This window comes from Bos mutus, chromosome 15 (assembly GCF_027580195.1).
Source record: "Bos mutus isolate GX-2022 chromosome 15, NWIPB_WYAK_1.1, whole genome shotgun sequence".
NCBI lineage: Eukaryota > Metazoa > Chordata > Mammalia > Artiodactyla > Bovidae > Bos > Bos mutus.
In genome coordinates, this window is record NC_091631.1 from 4,829,739 (window position 1) to 4,847,258 (window position 17,520).

The 17,520-nt window shown below is 43.1% G+C and overlaps 1 protein-coding gene across 14 annotated transcripts in view; it reads left to right on the top strand.

The window, feature by feature from the left end:
* Window positions 1–17,520, top strand: part of CELF1 (CUGBP Elav-like family member 1) — a 65,085-nt gene that overhangs the window by 35,053 nt on the left and 12,512 nt on the right. For 7 of the 14 annotated variants that reach the window (XM_070383343.1, XM_070383339.1, XM_070383345.1 and 4 more), the window contains 7 exons: window positions 2,298–2,449; window positions 9,368–9,555; window positions 11,048–11,130; window positions 11,661–11,709; window positions 13,768–13,902; window positions 14,456–14,535; window positions 15,090–15,251. In XM_070383343.1, coding sequence (XP_070239444.1) covers window positions 2,379–2,449; window positions 9,368–9,555; window positions 11,048–11,130; window positions 11,661–11,709; window positions 13,768–13,902; window positions 14,456–14,535; window positions 15,090–15,251 — 768 coding nt within the window. In that variant the 5' untranslated portion in view covers window positions 2,298–2,378. Of the gene's footprint in view, window positions 1–2,297; window positions 2,450–8,836; window positions 9,003–9,367; window positions 9,556–11,047; window positions 11,131–11,660; window positions 11,710–13,767; window positions 13,903–14,455; window positions 14,536–15,089; window positions 15,252–17,520 lie in introns of those variants that run through there. The other 7 variants (XM_070383346.1, XM_070383347.1, XM_070383341.1 and 4 more) reach the window with 3 other exon arrangements.

Below are 17,520 nucleotides of genomic sequence, written 5' to 3' on the forward strand. Positions count from 1 at the left end.
TTCTGATTAAGAACTTTTAAACAACTGCTTACGGATAGTTTGCTATGAATAACTTTTAATTCTCCTTTTTAATTTCCCTCTAACAGCTGCATTTTTGTATTTCCATAATTGTTTTTATTGTCACTTTGTAACCCTTTTCTAAAATGGAGTGACTTGTGATTAATTTCTGTTCTTTCTTTTCCTACAAGCATGTTGAATTTAATTATACCGAGATAATTCTTGTGACCTGCTTAAAGAGAATCCCCCCTCCCCCCATGTAATAAAATTTCCACCTTGTAGGTTTTTAAAACATTGCAGCCTTATCCATCATAAAATGAATTTTAAAATATTACAGCCTTTGACTCGGTAAAAATTACTCTGAGGAGTACACATCCTTTCATACACTGGGCAGTTACTCTTGTTACAGTTGTGATTCTGATTAAAATAGAGATGTAGTTAGGAGTCATGCATTTTTGGTGAATAATAAAAGCATAGCAACCAGTGGACTTCCTGAAAACTTGATTCATTTTTAAAGGAGTCCTGAAACTAGAAAATCTAATTGATTAACCAACCTCACACAGTCACTCCTTAGTCAGGTGCTTCTCTGTAGGAAGAGGCGTGTGACCAGCTCCAGTGCTCTTAGAAACGGGGACCCGACGGGCCGGTCGCTCAGCCAGCCCCAGCTGGGGCGAGCTCTGTACCCTGGGTGCCGGTTGCAGTCTCCTCACTGGCAGCCTGCTTCTGCTTCCTCTGTTAATAGGGTGGCAGAGAGCTCCTGTCACTTCTGTCTCTGTAGGGGATCGGATGGGCCAGGGTCTCTGACAGAACGGAAAGAGCAGCTACCTGCTATTTTAGTTCTAAATTTTGGGTGGTTATGTCTGGAGACACAGTTTCTACCTTTCTCAGTTAGATGTAGACAGGTGCCAGCCTTTGTTAGACAGACCTGTGCTGTGACATAACTGCCTTTCATTAGTTTTGTTTTAACGTCAGTCTGTATCTTTAGTTCATTTGTTTACCTCTTTACGTAACTTCTTTTTTTCAAAGTTCCCTGTATTGTGATCTGAGCTTGAGTGAAGTGAAACCTTTGAGGTAAGGCAGCCCTAGTGGTAAAAACGGAAAGAAGCCCTGTGAAATTTGGAGCCTTCAGAGATAGTTTTAGAGTCACTGCCTAAACACTGAAATGCCACCGTTTGTTGCTTGGAGGGATGTGGAGCTAAACTGAGAATGAGAGTGCCACATCTGCCTTGACTGCTGAGTGTATCCATCTCTGCTGCTCACCCATAATAGAATTTTTATGTGCGCATTCATTAATCTTGGTTTTAGGAGCAGTTTAAAAGAGGGCAGACAGTGAATAGACGGGGTCTGCACTCCTCTCTCCTCCTCTAAGTATTTGAGCCTTTGTCCCTGGTAGGCCCCAGGTCTTCTTCATGATTATCACTGTGGTGGCTTTTGTTTGTTTTTCTTTTGTTTTTTGTTTCTCTAGAAAGGTCAAAATACTGAATAAACAGTGTTTCTTAGTACTCTGTCAAGAGGCAGAATATACTATTTTTATTTTTTGTTTTTTAAATTTTGTGACAAATTAAGATTCAGAGTTCCTAAAGAAGTTTTGCCTTATGCTCCCTAAATGAATGCCAGTGCAACAGCAATTTTTACAGCCCTTCACTACGATAAAGATCATCAAGAAAGCAAAGTTGGTCCAGCGCAGGTGGTAATATTAATTAATATAAGAGCAGTATGTTTCTGGTGGCCAGTTCTTCAGCCAGCTCGCCTCTGGCCTGCTTCTGATGGGTGGTCTGAACCATTCCTCCTTAAATGACTCTTCTGAGGTTAGTTTGGCACCCAGACAGTGCGTTCATTGCTGTCTTTGGTGCATGGAAAATAAGTTCAGACCAAAGCTAACCACCCATTTGTTTCTAAAACGTTTTCAGACTACATGACGAGAACCGCGCCCCCCTTCCTTGTACTCAGGTAGTTTCAAGCTTGGGGGGGTCCTCAGAAACGGCTCGGCAGGGAGGAGTTTGGAAGATGTGAAGCAAGTTTGTGTTTCTTCTGCTCTGTTAGCCGCTGCTCTCCTCATGGGTCTGACACTATTTATCTGACAGTGCACTTAGTACTGCTTCGCCAGGGAAAATCGCACAAAACCCGCCCGGCGCATCAGCACTTCCATTGTGTGCGGGGCTGAGCCTCCCTCCACATGCTCACATCCCCCGTTTAATCCCCTGCTCCCTGCCCCTTCCCCAGTCCTGCCTGCTTCTGTGGCACTCACTGCTGGCGTCCCTGAGCTCCTGTTTCCACTTTGTGTTTTTTGTGGGGCCCAGGAAGCTAAAGCTGTGTATATTTGTGGATCAGACAAGTGCAGCAAGTTAATATCATTGGCTTCTGAAGGGGAGAGTGAGGTGATGGCTGCGTTTAAGTTGGATTTCCTTCCAGAAATGATGGTGGATCATTGCTCTTTGAATTCCAGTCCCGTGTAAGTATTTTTGTTGTCTAATATTTATCATAAGTAGAGGACTTGGGCTGTTTTCTTTGTTACTTGATAAAAGAGGAAAGAAAAAAATTGGGTGAGGAAGCCAAAGTCCACACTATTGTTATTTTCTATTGTAGTCTGATTCTCTCATTACTGCTGACTTCCTGTAGTTGTAACTAAGTTTTGTACATAAGGATGCATTTGATATATGACCAGCAACATCAGCTCATGTGTGCTGGGCTCTTAATTCCATTAATGTAGTTTTCCCATCTGATAGATTCTAAGGTATTTTTTTAAACCTTAGATTTATTGCTTTGGGTTGGGTATACAATTTCAGATAATCTTTTGGGAAGCTATTTATTTATTTGTATGTTTCATTTCTAATGATCAAATTTTTAGACTGATATCACAGACTGGTAGCTAGGGTGTATTTAGTAGTGTATACAGAATATTGTATTGCTGTGTAAACTAACCCTGAATCTTGACCCTCCCTCCCCCCAACTGATTGAACATGCCGCACACTTTGTGATTTTGGGGACATCAGATGTGCCCCACCCCAAGGGGGCAAACAAACAATCTTGATTGGCAAATTGCCTAAATAAATTTTGACCGTAAAAAGTGAGAAGCCTGATCCTTTTGCGTCATTGTTCACCGCTGTATGCAACTGAAAGGCCCCCTGGCTCTGAGTTGTACCTTGGGGGCCTGAGTCCAGGGCTCTGTGTTAAAGAACACACTTCTAACCCTTGGTTTCAGTTACTTTCACCAGGCTTCAGAGTACCTTGGAACCTAATTGAAAGAGACTTAAGTCATTCAAAGCCAAGAACATTAAATGGTAGAATACTCCCTAGATCACGGGGGCGGGGGGGGGGGTAGTGCAAGTCTTTGACATTAGGCCTCCATGTGCAGATCTGCCTTGGGATTTGGTGTAACAAGTGTGGTGATAGCAGATTCTCAACAGTTCTTTGTGGGATAGTTTTGGGGGCCTCAAACAGAGTTGGCTTGCTCACTTGAAATGGATCCTGTGCCTTCTCTGTAGTCTCCAAAATAATGATAATTTAGTAGTGTCTTTTTATGAGAGTTCTCTTTACTGTTAAAAGTTTAGCAATAGATTACAGGTGAAATCACAGTGAATGCCATCATAAAAATTTAATATATAATAAAAATATTACCACATACCAGATAGATGATCCCTAGAATTAGGACTTTGTGGCCCAAATTGTCTTTCATTGTCTGTGCATTACCATTGCCTAGTGTTCAGTCCTTCGATACAGTATTTTTCCTCAGCCTGTTTTCTCATCTTTTACTAGGTCGGCCTAATTCAGTATCCCATGAAATCTGGATCATGGACCACTCTGTAAAAGTCACCTGGAATTAAAAATGCAGGTTCTGGACCCATGCGCAGATAATTCTCATGCTAGAATGGGCACACCAAGAATCTGTTTTAATAGTGTCCCATGTGGTTTTTATGTACGCTGAAGTGTGAAAACTAATGGACTTAGTACAGCGCTCATTCTGAGTAGGAGTAATCAGGGAGTACTCTGCTAACATTATTATTTTTTTCCAAGAGCTTTTGCTTTTGTTTTAATCATCCATCTTCACAAAAACTTCGTGAGGTTAATTGGGCGTAGGCTATTGCCCCTCTTTTACAGATGAGAAACCCAGCTGAGAGAGGCTATGACTGACTTAACTGAGGACAGTTGGTATCAACCTTGGGCCTAAAGTGCAAGTTTGATGGTAGCCACTTTATTTTTTGCCTGCTGGACTTGGCTTCCTCAGGTGTCATTAAGCAGTTATCATCAACTCTTCTCATGACTGCAAGTCCTCTGGCCCACTCCCAGGGGCACCACACACCCAAGCCACAGAGTAGAAAGAGGAAAGTTCTGGAGAATGGCGGGTGCTTGTCACCTCTTGGCTTCTCAGCTCTTCTTTTCACTCATACTGCTTTAGCAGTAGGCTCGATACCACTAGTGTTCTCTCTGAAGTGATACTGCCTGGGAATATGACCTCGCAATCTATCTGTTCCACTATTTCAAATTACAACAGACAAAAATTGCTGGAGGAGCTGTGGAAAGGCTGAGGGGACCCACTCCCTAGCTCCCTTTCTTGTTTATGGTAAGAGGTGTTGCTGATACTTACTCTGTATAACAGAGGAACAGGGGAAGCTGAGGAGCGCTTGGCTTGCGCCCTGGGACAGAGGTGTTCTCTAGGCTGGGGTCATCTCTCAGCCCTGACCTCTCAGCTTCCCTGTTGGTTAAGGGGGCACTGGTATGCTTCTCTGATTCTCAGATCTTTATGCCTGTCCCTGGATGTCCCTTGAGTTCTGTGTACCTAGTCTCGTTCCCCTAGAGAACAGCTGGTAAGTAATTTAGGCCGGTGTTTCTGGGTCCTCTTCATCTTGATGTTCTCTGTGCTCATCGTGAGCCTGAGGACCAGTTCGGGGTCGGTGGTGTCTGGAGATTGGGATGCAGCAAGTGTTTATGCCTGCTGGGGAGGTAGAGGGATTAGTAAGTATGTGAAATTATTCTGCTTGTATAATGAACAAATGTAGGTCAACAGGTAATAAGAAGGGGAGAGGGGGAAAAACTGGGTAATTAAAGATTTTGGAAATTATTTTTGAATAGCTGTGAAGGTAGTATTTGCCAGCTTATTTGGCTACAAGGAACAGATTCCACTCAAGCTAGTATATATGAAAGTCTTTTTCCTCAAAGACTCGCAAACACCAGCTTTTTGACCCAGGTCACACGCTCAGCTGTCTGCCTGTGCTTCTGCTGTTCATCTACTGGATGGTTTTGGTTGCATTGTGGCTTGGCTTTGCCATTGCCCTCCCAGGATGTCTTGACACCACCCGTCCCCCACACCGTGTAAATACAATTAACACAAAGTTTACCCTTTTAAAGTGCACAGTATCACTGATCTTTTTATTTATTTTTCACTATATCCATAAAGTTCTGTGGTTATTATCACTGTCTAATAACAACATTTTCATCACTCCCAAAAGAAATCCTGTACCCTTTAGTGAGCATTCCCTCCCTTTCTCCCCACCTCTAATTCCCATTCCCAGGCAACCACTAACTTACTTTCTGTCTCCATAGGTTTGCCTATTCATTTCACAGATGTAGAATCACACAATATGTCACTTTTTGTGATTGGCTTCTTTTACTTACCTTAATGTTTTCAAGCTTCAGCTGTATTGCAGCATGACTCCTGCTCTCTCTTGCCGCTGCCCTTTCATCTTAGCTTAGCTCAAGCTATCCTGAGTTGCAGCTTTTCCTCTTGCAACTTCATCACTGACTGCCTGTCTTTGTCAGTGGGTTCTAGGTTCTGTAGAGCAGTCCTGGGCAGCAGAACTTCCTGTGATGTTAGAAATGTTCTTCTGAGTAGTCCCTGCTTGTCCAGTACTTAGGACTCCAGGCTTTGACTCCTGAGACCCTGGGTTCAATCCCTGGTCAGGGAACTAAGATCCTGCAAGCCACGTGGCATGTCCCCCCCCCCCAAAAAAAAAATCTCTGTCTCTGATATCCTGTGTAGTCAACACGAGTCACATGTGGCTAGTGCCAATTGAGAAACTGGATTTTTAAAATTAAGTAGGCACATGTGGCTAGTGGCTGTTGTCTTGCTCGGGGTAGCTATAGAGGGTCTTGATTAGCCGGGCCTATGTTTCTGTTTTAAGCGTAGGTCACAGTCATAGGTTTCTAGCCAGCCAGTAAATCAGTCTTGTTGGGTTAAGATCCACCTCCTGGTCTAGTCATCGGGGGCCAAGGGATGGGAAAAAAAAAGTGGAATAGAACATTAACTCTGCCCTCTGAGCTGGGAAGTTTTGATAGGAAAAGGTGAAGACGGGGGTTAAGAGTTTTGAATGGAAGTGTACTTTGGCGATGCAGCTCTTCAGTTCCCCACCCGTCTCTTCCAGATTGGTTGTTTCCCTTTCCTGTGCCGGGTTCCATCGGGAATCAGGTAGACCAGACAGCCTCTTGTCCTGATGCCTCCTAGTTTCTCATCTTAATGAGTTGCCAGTTGCTGCCACAGCCAGAAACATAAAAAGAAGCGGATACCATGCCTCTTTCCTGAAATACTGGCTGCCTTCTTGTTTCCCTTCTTCTGCTGCCGCAGGCCTGCTTTTCCTCTCTTCCACCCCACTCCCGTCAATACTTCACTGACTGGCAGTACTTCCACAGAAGATAAGAAGGAATTTCCACTGACCTGCCTCTTAGGAATGACAGGGACGTTATAGATACTTCTCCAGGGGGTTTGTTGAATTCATTGATTCTTGAATGAATGTAATATGTTTAATTTATGATTACTGACTCTGAGGAGCTCTCCATCAATGGGCAGGTGAGACACAAATTTGAGAATGTATTAGGTGATGTGCAAAGTAAATGCCATACCTGGATATTGTGGGATCCTTGGCATGTCACACTGGGAGTCTTGTCCCCAGGTGACTTTTTTATGTAGTGGTTACTTCTAAGGACTAGAAGTATGTGTGGAACGTTGAGAATGGAAGAGCATTGTTGATCATCTCTTGAGACACAATAACAGTTGATGATGAAGTTTGTGACTGCTTACTACAGACATATGTGGTTGCTTTTCTCTTTTTTATCTCTAGCTGATACTGGCACTTAACTTTCTAATTGTGTCTTCATGTGCTCCAAAGAAATACCCCATGTTTTCCTTTTTCACTGATGAATACCACATCTTGAGCTTCCCTTGTAGCTCGCTTAGTCGGTAAAGAATCTGCCAGCAATGCAGGAGACCTGGGTTTGATCCCTGGGTTGAAAAGATCCCCTGGAGAAGGAAATGGCAACCCACCCCAGTGTTCTTGCCTGGAGAATCCCATGGACAGAGGAGTCTGGTAGGTTCCCAGTCCATGGGGTTGCAAAAGTCAGACACGACTTAGCGACTAAAGCACCACTACCACACCACGTCTAACACTGTGCTTGTGCTGTATAAAGAAGAGCTCAGTAGTAATTGGAGGAAGAAATCAGTGCATAACTCCAGTTGAATGATGTCCACTGCATCTTGAGTGCAGCCTGATCATTTGCTGTGCTCTAGAAGTGCTTCTCAAACTGGTGAAGGACCGTGTCCCATCCCTCCCTCCACCCAGCTTGTAAGATACAATAAGATAATTTCATAGTAAAACAAAATAATGAGGTAAAGGCTTACATTTTGCGTATCTTTTTAATATTCAGTTAACCATATGTAAAATTATGGAGTGTGATTCCTGTAAAAGTTTCTGATGATTAAGTTTAAAGATTGCCCAAAGTTCTTGGGGGAGTCTTCTGGTTCTTGAATAGGTATACTCAGGGAAAGGGTGATTCAGGCAGTAGGTGGACATAAAGAAATGAGCGGGATTTGGAGAGAAAAGAGAAAAAGGAAAGGCACTTGTCTGGAATGCTGAATCTCCACTGAACTTTTGGATAAATCACAAAGCATATAGATTGACTACATTTATGCTTTTGCACTAAAAAGCAATGTAGAAAATTTAGAAGTGGTACACAAATAGGGAAGGAAGGGACAAACTGAGAGCCTCCGATGTAATACAAACTAATGAGCTCCTGCCTCTTTTCAGAAATAGCTGTCTGCTTCTTTATGGTCAAAACATTCTGCTGCTAAGTCGCTGAAGTCGTGTCCGACTCTGTGCGACCCCGTAGACGGCAGCCCACCAGGCTCCCCCCGTCCCTGGGATTCTCCAGGCGAGAACACTGGAGTGGGTTGCCATTGTCTTCTCTAATGCGTGAAAGTGAAGTTGCTCCGTTGTGTCCGACTCCTAGCAACCCCATGGAGTGCAGCCCACCAGGCTCCTCCATCCATGGGATTCTCCAGGCAAGACTACTGGAATGGGGTGCCATTGCCTTCTCTGGGTGACAAAACTTACTGTTTTTCTTTTAAAGAAAAGTGGCGTTTTATTTGAGGTTGAACATTAGGAAGAATACATGAAAGAAAGACACATTTGAACATGATGATGTAATTTCTGGATTTAGCAAACACTAACAAAAGTTAAACGTGCTATTTAGAATTTCAGTTGTTACTAGTTTGGGTAAATGCTCAGAATAAGATTGTGAAAAGGAGGTAGGAGAAGGACTTTGATTCATTCGGAGTGGAAATATTTAATAGTGTAAGAGTTTCCCCCATGGTTCTTGACAGTGGCAGGGGTAGGAATGAAGGCGTTTAAATAGGAGTGTTACAGATCCGGTGTGATCAGGTTGGAGGAGTACGTGGGCATTATAACAGTTAGAGTTGGTAAGGGAATTAACTGGTAAAATCGTGGAGAAATAGCAGCAAATTGGATTACTTAGAAACAAAAGACCCCAGAATGGTGACATCATTGTTTATATAACAATCATTTGTGAAAGTTTAAGAGGTTTTATTTTGTTTTGATTGGAGGGCCTCACTCAAGAGTACCAGGATTATGCATGAGACAGCAACAACCAAAGATTAATGTTCCAGTCAGTTCTTAGGCCTTGGAAGTCTGTGCTTCTGTTCTGACATCTACTGAGAGAAGACTTTTCACCCATCATTGTGTAGATTGAGAATCCTGATTTCGTGGACATTTTATGAGGTTTTATAAAGTTTCTACTTAAAAATGATTAAAGCTTTCTTTAAGAACTTTACCTCTTAGTTTCTTCTGAGACTTCTCTAGCTAGACAAGGAATGACCGACATTCATTTCCGTAGTTAAAGCCCGGGGTGTCCTACTCAGATTGGTGCCTTTAGTTTGGGATCAGATGGAAGGGGTGGCAGGCATAGTGAGGGGTGGCAGGCATAGTGAGGGATGGCTGGGGAACTCTGGTAAATTGAATGTAAGTAGTGAAAAGAAGTAGGTTTTTTTCTCCTTACTTCTTAAGGAAGTAGTTGAGACTTTTAAAGAAAAGAAGTTTCTCTTAGAAACAACATGAATACATAATAGAAGTTTTATTTTACGCAGCTCAAAGAAAATGAACGGCACCCTGGACCACCCAGATCAACCGGATCTTGATGCTATCAAGATGTTTGTGGGCCAGGTTCCAAGGACCTGGTCTGAGAAGGACTTGAGGGAACTGTTTGAACAGTATGGTGCTGTCTATGAAATCAATGTCCTAAGGGATAGGAGCCAAAACCCTCCACAGAGCAAAGGTAAGGAAGGGCTTTGAATTTATGTGTATTTGCAGTCAGGCGCATGCTCTCTCTCATTGCCAGAATGCTCTTGTGGTCATGGCCGGGGTGTTGGGGGCAGGGATGTGACTGTCTTTTTGTTGCAGCTATATCTCCCAGTCCAAACATGTTTAATGGCTTAAAAATAAAATAAAATCCTCATGAGTGACATCATGAGGATAATTTGCAAGTTGGATCTTGGGCAGTCATTTTCAAGATCTGTAACAGACTCATGTGAGTGTCTCATTTGATCTTGGTAGTGGAATGACAGAAATAAAGTTGAAGTAAACCAACCACGTAGGTGGTTTTTTAGTATTTTAGCTAGGGTAAGTGAAAAGAGAAAGACTGTCCAGGTACTCGTGGGTTTTTGTTGGTGTTACACAGGCCTTCTGGGATGGCTTAGCAACTAGGAGGGGCTTGTTTATAGATCACCTGTTTGTTATGGCCTACAAAATGAACAGGGGAAGGAAGGCAAGCTGCCTCCAGAAAACCCGGCAGAGGAGACGGTTTATAGGACGATAGTAGACGAGGTGTTAGCTTTGGCCCTAGACACATGCAGATACACACTTGTCTTCCCAAATAACCCATTTCAGAGTAATTTTCTATGGAAGCTGTTCTGTAGTACAGATGTAAGCACGCGTGATTGTCATGCTTGATACCAGCTTAATATCAAAGGGTCTAGAGCCGAGGAATTATTTTCTGTTTGTGACATAGTTAACCAAAGTAAAAGGTATTATAGTTTCTGAAAATGACTGTCAATGTAATATACAGTAATTTAAAATCTTAATTGCAGGGTGATTTTAAAAGAAATCTATATCATATCTTATGGGACTGCGGGCCTAAGATTTACAAAACATACTTATGCCCTCCAATCCCCAGTAAAGATACAGAGCAGAGAGTCTCAAGGTCTCCTCAGTCAAGTGCTGTTGGACACATAATTATGTTTGATGAGAACCAAGAGTCTAAGAAATAGATACTAAGAGATCCTTGCTCTTAAGTCATTTTATAATTTAATAAATGATGATTATGTTTAAGGCATATGGTAGAAATTGGCTGCAGTGTAAGGCTTGGTCTGAGAAAGCAAGAGTTGTAGACCACAAGCTGTAAGAGGGCACGGCTGAGTCTTCCTGCCCAGCGCACCGCCTGGTGCTGCGTGGAGGGCGGGTTGAATGCCGTGATTCTGTGACCTTTGTAAGGACAGCCTTCTTTCCAGAGAAGTTATAGGAGCAGCTAAAGAATAAAACCAGGTGACGATAGCAGTAAAGAAAATGGTAGAAAATCTTTTTTTTTTTTTTTCCCTTCCTTGTTAGATTTTCTCCATCTCCCTCCCTCCCCTCTCCCCACCCACCCACCCATTTGAATAAACCCAGCCCTGGTTTTTGACTTTCAATGTATCCCTGGAGGAGGGAGTGCTCTCAGAAATCATCTGCTTTCAAAGGGCTGGTTTGGTTTCATTGAGTATTGTTTATTGCAGGGTGCTGTTTTGTTACATTTTACACCCGAAAAGCTGCATTAGAAGCTCAGAACGCTCTTCACAACATGAAGGTCCTCCCAGGGGTAAGGAATTCCTACTAGTAAGTGGAACCGTGGTGGCTTTGGCGCCTGGAACACACCTGTGGGGGGAAAGGGGTGACTGCCACAGGAACTGATGCAAAGGAGGAATAAAGGGAATGTTTCAAAGAAGATAGAGTGAAAGTAATTCTCAGCCAAAAGAATTTTGACTTGTTGACTCACATTCTATTTTGAGATTCTGTTGAGGAGAGATAATGAGGCAGGCGTGAGTTCAGAGACAGTCCTTCCTTTCCTTGGCGCGCTGGGTCTCGGTTGGTTGCGTCACTGCAGTGTATGGACTCTGGTTGTGGCGCATGGGGTTAGTTGCTCCAAGGCATGTGGGATCTTAGTTCCCTGATCAGCAGTCGAACCCACGTCCCCTGCATTGCAAGGTGGATTCTTAGCCGCTGGATCACCAGGGCGGTCCCCAGAGCCACCTCTTAAAGCTCAGTTGTGGTGTCTCCTTTGGAGTCCTCGTTTATGTTTCTGAGTGCCTTCAGTGTGCGATCGTAACAGGCACGTGTCTTCCCTTGTAGATGCATCATCCTATACAGATGAAGCCTGCCGACAGCGAGAAGAACAATGGTAAGCAAGCACGTGAGCGGCCCTCCCCTTCCACGGTTTCCGCTGGTGTAGTTGCTGTTCTCATGGCATTTGATTGTATTGTGCACTAATTACTCTTCTGTTGAGGTATAATTGGCATGTATTGTGTTAGTTTCAGTTGTACAGCATGATGATTCAGTGTTTGTATGTATTGTGAAATGACACTGCAGTAAGTCTAGTTATCTGTCACCATACATAGTTACCAAAATTATCCTTCTTGTGATGAGAACTTTAAAGATCTACTTTCTGGACAACATTGAAACGTGCAGTGCAGTAAACTGTAGTCACCATACATCCTCGTGACTTATTTTAAAACTGGAAGTTTATGTGTAATAAGCTTATCAATACTTCTCGGCCTCCTTTCCCCGTTTTGCCTCCTCCTTTCCCTTGCCCCTGACAAGCACCAGTCTGTTCTCCATGAGCTCAGTTGTTTTTTTGTTTGAAATATTCATATTTAAATGAGAGCAATACAGTATTTATCTTTCTGTGACTTAATTCACTTAACAGAATGCCCTCACAGTCCATTCATGTTGTCACATATGTCCAGATTTCATGTTTCATGGCTGAAGAACAATCATGTGTGCGTAAAATACCCCTTTTTCTGTATCCCTTCATCTGTTGATGGATACTTAGGTTGCTTCTATACCTTTGCTGGATAAGCATGGGTGTACATAGATCTTTTCAAGTAAGTGTTTCCGTGTTCATCAGGTAAATACCCAGGAGTGGAGTCGCTGGGTGATATGTAGCACGAATTTTAATTTTCTGAAGAATTGCGTACTGTTTTGCACAGTGGCTGTACCATATAGATCCTGCCAGCAGTGCACGAGGGTTCCCTTTTCTCCACATCCTCACCAACACTTGTTCTTTTTTGTCTTTTTGATAATAACTGTTCTAACATATGAGATAATACCTCGTTGTGGCTTTGATTTCCCTTTCCCTGATGATTAGTGATACTGAGCATCTTTTATGTCTCTGTTGACCATGCACTGGAAGTATGGAATCTTAACCACTGCACCACCAGGGAAGCTGCCCGTTTTTAAATCAAGTTGTTTTTCTTTTACTATTGAGTTCTTTAAGTTCTTTATACATTTTACATATTAACTCCTTATCAGATACATGATTTGCAAATACTTTCTCCTGTTCAGTAGGTTGCTTCTTGATGGCTTTTTGTTTGTTTTTTGCTATGCAAAAGGTTTTTCATTTGATGTAACACCACTTGCTTTTTTTCTTTTTTGTTTTTGCTTTTGTTGCTTTGCTTTTGGTGTCAAATCCAAAAAAAAACATTGCCAAGACTCATGTAAAGGAGTTTACCAAGCCCAACTCACCTAGGAGTTTCATGGTTTCAGTTGATCTATTACTTACTCAGAATTAATGCATTTTTAGTTAAGTTTTGTGTCTGGTGGAAGATAGTGATTCAGTGCTGTAAGTAATCTGTCATCTGACTTGTTCTTTAAAATAAGCACGGTAAATAGAGTTGACAGGGAAACATTACAAGAACATCTGAGAGTGAACTGGAATGCCTTTGATCTTCATAGTTTCTTATCAACCAGAGGAAGGAGGGGAACTGAAGGAATTCCCTCCCTAAAAAATTAGGAAGAAAAGCTTAGTCCTCAAGAAAATAACCAAAATATGAAAGTGGACAGTTCCATTCACTGAATGTGTGTTCTGCTGCTTTTGTCGTATCAGTTAAGTGAGAAAACTCCTCCTTCGGCCCAACAGCATTGCTAGCGAGAGCAGACTTGGCTAAGTACGAGGCAGGATGCTGAGCACTTGGTGTTTAATACCTACAGCAGCCTCTGAGGTAAACTAAGTTTTCTCTATTAATCACACGAGGAAACAGGCACAGAATGGTTAAGTAACTTTCATAAGATCCTGAAGCTACTATATTTCATCTAAGTGCTTCCAATTATGATTTATAAGAGTAGGTGCTAAATTGTGAAGCAAAATGCATCTTAAAGTCAGTGCAATAGGTTGGAAGGCACAGTGCTCTGCTGTGCCCCTCTTGCAGTGACAGCGAAGCATTTGTGTTTACTCTCTCAGCAGTGGAAGACAGGAAGCTGTTTATCGGTATGATATCCAAGAAGTGCACTGAAAATGACATCCGAGTCATGTTCTCTTCGTTTGGACAGATTGAAGAATGCCGGATACTGAGGGGACCTGATGGGTTGAGCCGAGGTGGGTATACTTTTAACTTTTAAAAGTACCTTTAGCACCTTTAAAAGTACTCATCTTAAATTTGGAGTTCTTTTTAATTGGATCAGTGGAAACCAGTGATCTCCAGCCACCATGAATGATACTGCCAAGATGGAGAGGGTTGAGTATGGTGTTGTATTTCTAGGTCCCGCCATGATTCCTGTCAGTTGATCCCAATTCCCCCAAGGAATCTGCATTCTGCACTTAAGGTCGTGCATTAAAAGTCTCTGTTTCTGTCCTTGGAGAGATTCTATGCCAAAGTGGAAACACGCCCTTCACGAGAGAAACTAGAGAATGTGACTCCTCCTTTATCTCTCAAACACTTTCTCTCCTATTTGTGCTTCCCTGATTTCTCCCTGACGCGTGTATCGCCTTGTTGTAATACATCATCTTCCCCACTAGATCATGAACTCCTAAAGGCAGAATCACGTCTGTATTGTTAGCATGCCACTTGGGCGCATAGAAGGTGCTCAGTAAGTGTCAGTCAGATAAATCATTAAACGAATGGATGAGCTATTGACTCTTCTCTCACCAGGTTGTGCGTTTGTGACTTTTACAACAAGAGCCATGGCACAGACAGCTATCAAGGCAATGCACCAAGCACAGACCATGGAGGTAGGGGGCAGATGGACGAAAGGGGCGGTTCTTAGCATGAGAGTGCTAGGACCGTTGAGCACCAAAGCCCGGTAGCGTGCAGAGCGCTGATTGCCCTGAAAGTTGCTGTGTGCTAAGTCACTTTCGTCATGTCTGACACTTTGCAACCCCATGGACTGTCCCACCAGGCTTCTCTAAGTCCATGGGATTCTCCAGCCAAGAATACTGGAGTGGGGTGCTGTTTCTTCCTCCAGGGGATCTTCCCGACCCAGGGATCGAACCCGGGTGTCTCAGTTCTCCTGCATTGGCAGGTGGCTTCTTTACCACTAATTGCCACCTGGGAAGCCCTAAAAGTTAAGCAAGCCAAACATCTGAAACACTGGTGCTTTCTTTAAAATTAGCATTTTGCAACTAGTTAACCCTTTTAAATTACCTTTTGCCACTTGTTTGTCTATCAAAGAGGAGAATCATTTGGCACTGAATAAAATGAGAATGCAGCCTATGCGGCACTGGAAAGGAGGGTTTCCCTGCACCAGAATGAGGAATTTGACCCTTTGATTTTGGTGTTTTCGTAGGGTTGCTCCTCCCCCATGGTGGTAAAATTTGCTGATACACAGAAGGACAAAGAACAGAAGAGAATGGCCCAGCAGCTCCAGCAGCAGATGCAGCAAATCAGCGCAGCCTCTGTGTGGGGAAACCTTGCTGGTCTAAATACTCTCGGACCCCAGTATTTAGCAGTGAGTCTTTGTGGTGTGCTTTCTGCAGGCTGTGCAAGCTCCCAGCTGTTCTTCTGCTGTCCCTAGCTAACATATATAGTAGCACTCAGAACTTTTAGCATATCCAAGTTTTACATAAAAATTCAGGCAACACGATATTCTTTGTCACGTTAGCCTTGTGTGTGCACTGGCTCGCTCGCTGTCGTCACACATCATTGGTAATATCTTGAGCTTCTGCTCAAGATACTAATATACTAATTTCCTAAAACAAAGATTTAGAAACATGTATCCCTGCCCCCAAGAAAAAAAACTCCTGCAGAATTCTTAGCTACCAAGTATCTTTCTCCATCTCTTTCTCTAGTAGATGTAGAGACCATCAATAAAAGCCTTCCTGAGCCTCCCATGAAGAGTATGACAGTGGATTTTCCCATTGGCGGGAGGTCAAGAGATTAACATGGACATTATTAAATGAGTATTACAGGTGTCTATTTGAGTTCACTAGTAAATAGATTTCCTTTCATTTGAATTCTCTCTTGTCGAGTTTGAGTCATATAATCCAAAAGCAGGCTCTAACTTGTTAGATTTATTAGGTCTGCAGTGTATATTACAGGGGATTATCACTGCTTTAACCCTCAAAAGCATCACAGATGGCACAAGACACTTAAAACTGTCTCATCTTTGAGTCAGAAAGAACAAGCCGTCTGTGAAGCTATCAAAGAAGGAAAACAAATGGTGAAAGCACTAGGTGAGCTGGCCGGTCTACGGACACACAGGCGCAGTCGCCCCGTCCTCCTCCCCTAAGTATTGTTCTGTGTGAAACGGGAGAAAGGCAGTGGTTTCTGCCCTCGGTGCCAGGTTTTGGCTAATTTGATGCCCTCTGGTTTCCATGTTTCTAAAATATTAGAAGAAATCCAAGTTTATCCCTGCTGGTATTTCTCTGAAATCAGAAAGCCTAGGTGGTGGTTCTATTTCTGCAGATTAAATTGTTCCTTGGTGCTAGAACATTGCTTTTAAGTTGAGAAAATTCAGAGATTTTAGTCTTCCGCCAGAATGATAATGCTTTGAAAATTATCTCCATGATGGGTGCTTGCTTTTCTTAGAGCGTTTGGAGCCTTCTTTTAGGGAAGACTCACCTTTTTGTTGTATTGCCATATCTAGCAGGCACATGACGGTATACGTTGAGCGCTATGGCCTCCTTGTTTCAGTTAAACATGATCCCCGCTCTCAGAGCTGGTCTCATTTAGGGAGGAAGTAAAGTGCCAAGTAGTATGTACAGTCCCTAGTTGGGCCTGAGCTCATTGGCCAGGATATTTAAGGAGACAGAAGTAAAGACGTGTGAGAGCTGATGGGCTGCGTAAGTGATAGCACGCCGTCATTGATTAGGGTGCACTAGAATGTGTCGCCTTGAAACTAGAGCAGTAGTTCTTAATCTTCCAAGCTGTGGAGCCCTTTGAGAAGCTGATAAAACTCCACGTGTGTACATTTTTTCATTCTACTTCTGGAAGTTTGTGAACTTCCGTGAAATGCCTGTAGACTAGAGACATTCATGATGACAGAGGAGCCAGGTCAGATGTTTCTAGGAATGGATAACAGACTGAACAAAGGATCCAGAAACAAGAATACCAGCCATTCAGTGATTGGGCTGGAACGGAACAAAAGGTTTCAGCAGGTTGCTTAGATCAAGGTTGCAGCTTGCTAGGTACAGGGTAAGGCTGTGGAGATTCATAGCTTATGGATAGGTCCTTTTGTTTTATTTGTTATGCAACACTCACTGAAAGAGAATGTTCTGTGGATGAATGCAGACTGAGCCATCATTTGGTCATCTGCAACGGTGAGATGAATGGGGCTAGATGAATGCGTAGTATTCTAATCACGACAAGGTTGATCCAGTCACAAGTTCATCATGGGTGGTAAAGGATACTCCAAGAAAGAGCCTGAAATGGTCCCGTTTGGTGTTTTAAGTAGTCGGCTAAAGTAGAAATTAGGTCTCCAGATGGGAACAGCCTATAAAATAAGGTGTATGGACCTGACCAAGGAGGATTTGGGAGAGAAATTAGACACGGCAGTCACTCGTCTGCAGACACTCCTGAAGTGGGCTGCATGGCTGCCTGAGCTGAGCTCAGTTCTCCCCTCCCAGCTGTCCTCTGCTGCTGTGCTGTGTTGCCAGGGACTCGGGCCTGGCTTAGGACTCGGCTTACACAGCTGTCCTCTGGGCCAGGGCTTTAGCTGTGTTGTGCTGTCCTGTGCTGTCATAAGCCTCGTGTTTCTGTTGTGTTGGCTTGGGTTCTCG